The sequence below is a fragment of the Papaver somniferum genome, chromosome 2 (assembly GCF_003573695.1).
Source record: "Papaver somniferum cultivar HN1 chromosome 2, ASM357369v1, whole genome shotgun sequence".
Taxonomy (NCBI): domain Eukaryota; kingdom Viridiplantae; phylum Streptophyta; class Magnoliopsida; order Ranunculales; family Papaveraceae; genus Papaver; species Papaver somniferum.
The window spans coordinates 120,237,326-120,242,063 of record NC_039359.1 but is presented as its reverse complement, the minus strand read 5'-3'; the positions used below and the strand labels follow the sequence as shown (position 1 = coordinate 120,242,063).

Genomic DNA, 4,738 nt, shown 5'->3' with positions numbered 1-4,738 from the left:
TAGGTGTTCAATGGCTGCGTACTTTGGGACCAATCATTTGGGATTTCACCAAACTGTCAATGAAGTTCAAAACTCGTATATTGTCTTATATGGAGACAATTATTCTTCAGTAATGATCATGGATGCAACTTCCATGCAGCGTTTATTATGCAGAGAGCATTATGGAATTTTTCTTCAGTTATCATCATCAAGTACTGTTGTTACTACTACGCCGGTTTTACCACCAGAAATTCAACAATTACTTTCAGAATATGTTGATCTTTTCAAGCTTCCAAATTCTCTTCCTCATGCACATATGCATGACCATCATATTCCCTTGGTACCTGGTTCTTCTCCTGTGAATGTTCGACCATATCGCTATCCACATTTTCAGAAGGATGAAATAGAAAAGATCGTTACTGAGCTACAACAGTCTGGTTTTATTCGACCTAGCTCCAGTCCTTATTCATCTCCTATCTTAATGGTGCGAAAAAAGGATGGTTCATGGCGGATGTGTGTTGATTATCGTGCTTTAAACAAGATAACAATGAAAGATCGTTTTCCAATTCCTATGGTGGATGAATTATTGGATGAATTACATGATGCAATGATATTCTCGAAGTTGGATTTCCGTTATGGTTATCATCAGTTATGAGTTTCTTGTTATGCCTTTCGGGTTTTCCAATGCACCAGCCACTTTTCAAAGCTTCATGAATCATATTTTCAGACCATATTTGCGTAAGTTGGTGCTTGTTTTCTTTGACGACATTTTAATCTATAGTAAAAATCTGGTTGATCATGCCAAACATTTATCTATAGTGTTTGAACTGTTACGTCTGCACAAGCTATTTGTCAAGGAATCCAAGTATGCTTTTGCACAAAAATCTATTGGATATCTTGATCATATTATTTCCTCTGAAGGTGTTTCGGTGGACAATGACAAAATTCAATGTATTTCTTATTGGCCAATTCCTACTTCCGTTAAAGAATTACGTGGATTTTTGGGTTTAGCTGGCTATTACCGAAAGTTTGTCAAGGATTTTGGTAAAATTAGTGCTCCATTAACTCAACTACTGAAGAAGGATGCTTTTCTTTGGAATGACAAAGCTACTACAGCTTTTAAATTACTGCAAAAAGCTCTCACCAGTACACCAGTTTTGATTCTTCCAGATTTTTCGAAATAATTCATGTTGGAATGTGATGCTTCTGGCAATGGATTAGGTGTTTTACTTATGCAATCTAAGAGACCCATTGCATATTATAGTAAACTCTTATCTAGTAAGAACCTAAATCTTTCTATTTACGATAAAGAGATGCTTGCAATTGTTTCTGCAGTTTAAAAATGGTGCCCTTATTTGCTTAGGAGACATTTCAAGATATATACAGACCATCGCAGTCTCAAATATTTTTTGGACCAAAATTTATCTTCCATGGAACAACAAAAATGGCTCTCTAAACTACTTGGATATGATTATGAGATCATTTATCATCAAGGAAAGGAAAATATTGCAGCTGATGCTTTATCTAGAAATTCAGGCATTGTTTTTCTTTTGTCAGTGCCAATTTTCTCTAGCATTGATGACATTATTCTTGAGTGTCACAATGACATAGAACTAAGTAATTTGATTCAACAGCTATGAGACAATCTTGCCTGCATATTCATATGTCAATGGTGTTTTCCGTTATAAATATCATATAGTAGTATCTCCAACTTCTACTTGGTGTCAAAAAAATACTTGAAGAGTTTCACTCCAATCCCATTGGTGGCCATTCTGGTTTTCTTCACACTTACAAACGTTTACAGCAGAGATTTTATTGGAAAGGTATGAAATCTTCAGTCAAGACTTTTATATCTCATTGTGATGTTTTTCAACGAAATAAATCTGAGACAATTAATCCACCTGGATTATTAAACCCATTGCCAATCCCAGCTGATATTTGGTTAGATATTTCGATGGACTTTGTGATGGATTTTCACCTTCATATCGTATGACTTCCATTCTTGTAGTGGTGGATAGATTATCTAAATATGCACATTTCTTGGCACTTAAACATCCGTATTCAACAAGATCTATTGCAGAATTATTTGTACGAGATATTGTATGTCTGCATGGAATGCCAAGAAGCATTATGAGTGACAGAGATCCAATATTTATGAGCAACTTCTGGGAAGCATATTTTGCTTTACAGAACACTAAATTATGTCGTAGTTTTTCCTATCATCCTCAATTTGATGGACAAACAGAGGTTACTAATAAAACTTTAGAATGTTATTTACGGTGTTTTGCTGGTACTAAACCTAGTGAATGGTATAAGTGGCTTCCATGGGCAGAATGGTGGTATAATACAAGTTTTCACTCTGCAATAAATATTTCTCCATATCAAGCATTTTACAGCCGACTACCACCAACAATATCTTCTTATCTTCCAGGATCTACATCTGTGCATGATGTTGATACTACTCTTAAAGTAAGAGACCATACACTAAGAATTTTAAAATCTCAGTTGGAAGTTGCTCAAACAAGAATGAAGACTTATGCTGATGCAAAACGCACTGAACGACAATTTGCAGTGAATGATTGGGTTTTTCTTCATCTCCAACCATACAGACAACACACTGTTGCAACTCAAGATTATTCTAAGCTTTCTCCTAAGTTCTATGGACCTTTTCGTGTGTGGAGAAGATAGGAACGGTTTCTTATAAGCTATATTTGCCTGATACAAGTCGTATACATCAAGTATTTCATGTTTCACAGCTTAAGTTGAAATTGGGTCCTTCAGTTTTGGTTAATCCAAATCTTCCAATAACTATTGATTATGACAAATGGGAACCAGATACCATTTTGGAACGTCATATGTTCAAGAAAGGTGCTCATGCAGGTACCAAATGGTTGATTAAATGGAAGGATCATCCAGTGGAGGAAGCTACTTGGGAGGATGATGATGAGTTGCTGCTGCGATTTCCAGATTTTGATTCTTGAGGGCAAGCATTGTTTCCAGCGGGGAAGGATGTTGTGATACGAATACCATATAAAGATAGCTTTCCTTATTTACTTAAACTCTTATTAGCTCAGTTAGTTTTTTTATTTAGTTGGCTTCTTTAATTCGATACTACTTGATAAACAAGTTTAGTTTTTGCTTTAAATGCTCAATCGTGAGCTTTTAATAGATTCATTGAATTAATAGAAAACTCAGTTACATTATTGGTTACACAACGGAGGTGGCTAATCCCCATAAAAAAGGATTTTTATCTTAGGGTTCTTATATCTGTTTCAGTGTTTTGCTTGTTAAAATTCGTGTGAAGATTATCTCCACATCACTTTTCGTTCTGAGCATATAATCTCCACGTCGTTTTGGTTTAGAACCCTAACACCCATTTCATCCATGGTCAAACCAGAAAACCTAAACCAGTGTATTTTTGACCCCTAAGAAAAGTACTACTCAAAACCCTAGAATCTGAAATTGGAATGGAGGGGAATGAAGAAACCTACCTTTCTTGCTTCAATTAGCTGGAATAATTAGTTTCTTTTGAAACCCGAACCAGGGACATGGAGAAGATTGAAGAGCATTCGAGAGTATGAAACTTCTGATCGATTCAGATCCCAACCAACCAAAGGCATAAATGCATCCTTACAAAGCTCAGATGAAAAGTGATTTTGAGAAGAAAGAGACGAGTTAATTGCACACCCATTTGGGGAAAGATATTATAAGTGACATTGGGTCTTGGACAGTTGGGGTTGGGACTCTTGGGATTTTAGGGGGTGGTCTTGATTTGGAGTAGAAATATTGACATTTAATTGCACAACCTCGTCTTTTTTTGCAGGACAAACTCTACGACGACACCAATACGAGGGGGTCTACATTTTAGACTGTTTGTGTACTCATACTGAAACCTGAAGCGTAGTTTACACTTTACAATTGAATCACATTTGCACAAGGAGGACTTCCTTTCTGTCAGTGCCTATGTACTCTCTTTCTGCGTTTGATTGTACTGGCTGACTTTTATGCCTAGCGTCTCTTAGCTCGACTATTTGTTTCAGTTCCGGGTAGCATTGATAAATTTATCAAAAAGTCTCGGCAGACCGAGATAAAAACCACACAAAAAAAACCGCCCCTCACAGCCCATCCTCACGTCTCCCGAGGGGGGGGCCCACAAAAAAATTAATGTGAGAGGCGGTTTTTACCTAGTCCGTTTTCTCGGTCTGTAGAGAACTACTGTAAATTTATACTTTTTTTCTTTTAATGCCAAATACTACTTGAGAATAATATGAAATCAATGAATGTATTATTACAATAGATTTCAGTACAATACACAAAACGTTGAGGAGAGGAATTTATACAATGTTACATGATTTTTGTGAGACAGTCATTTGACGTCGACTTGGAAAGTTTCGTATTGATCATTCGATCACTTAAAAATTACTTGAAGCTAATGGTATGTGTGAGATTACCATTGTCGCCTTCTAAGGATGTTTCAGTGATAGAAATGGGAGTTTAGAACAATTAATCATGTCTGGATACAACACGGTATGCATACCTAGTATGCGAATTGTATTGTGATAATTCAGGTTCGGAACTTTTGTTTGCGTACCTAGTATGCGAACGGATTTACCTGAGAAGGTCCGGAACTCTTTTTTGCGTACCTAGTATGTGAACGAGTGTACCTGAGTTGGGTCTGGGACGGTTGTTTGTGAACCGGGTTTGCGAATGGCTTGACTAGGACAAGGTCCGGAGCTGTTGTTCGCGTACCTAGTTTGCG

The 4,738-nt window shown here is 36.8% G+C and overlaps 1 protein-coding gene across 1 annotated transcript; it reads left to right on the top strand.

Moving 5' to 3' along the window:
• Positions 1 to 689: 689 nt before the first annotated feature.
• LOC113351849 (uncharacterized mitochondrial protein AtMg00860-like) lies at positions 690 to 1,163 on the top strand. The gene has a single exon (XM_026595766.1). The coding sequence runs from the start codon at positions 690 to 692 to the stop codon at positions 1,161 to 1,163; it is 474 nt and encodes a 157-aa protein (XP_026451551.1).
• The last annotated feature ends 3,575 nt before the right edge of the window (positions 1,164 to 4,738 follow it).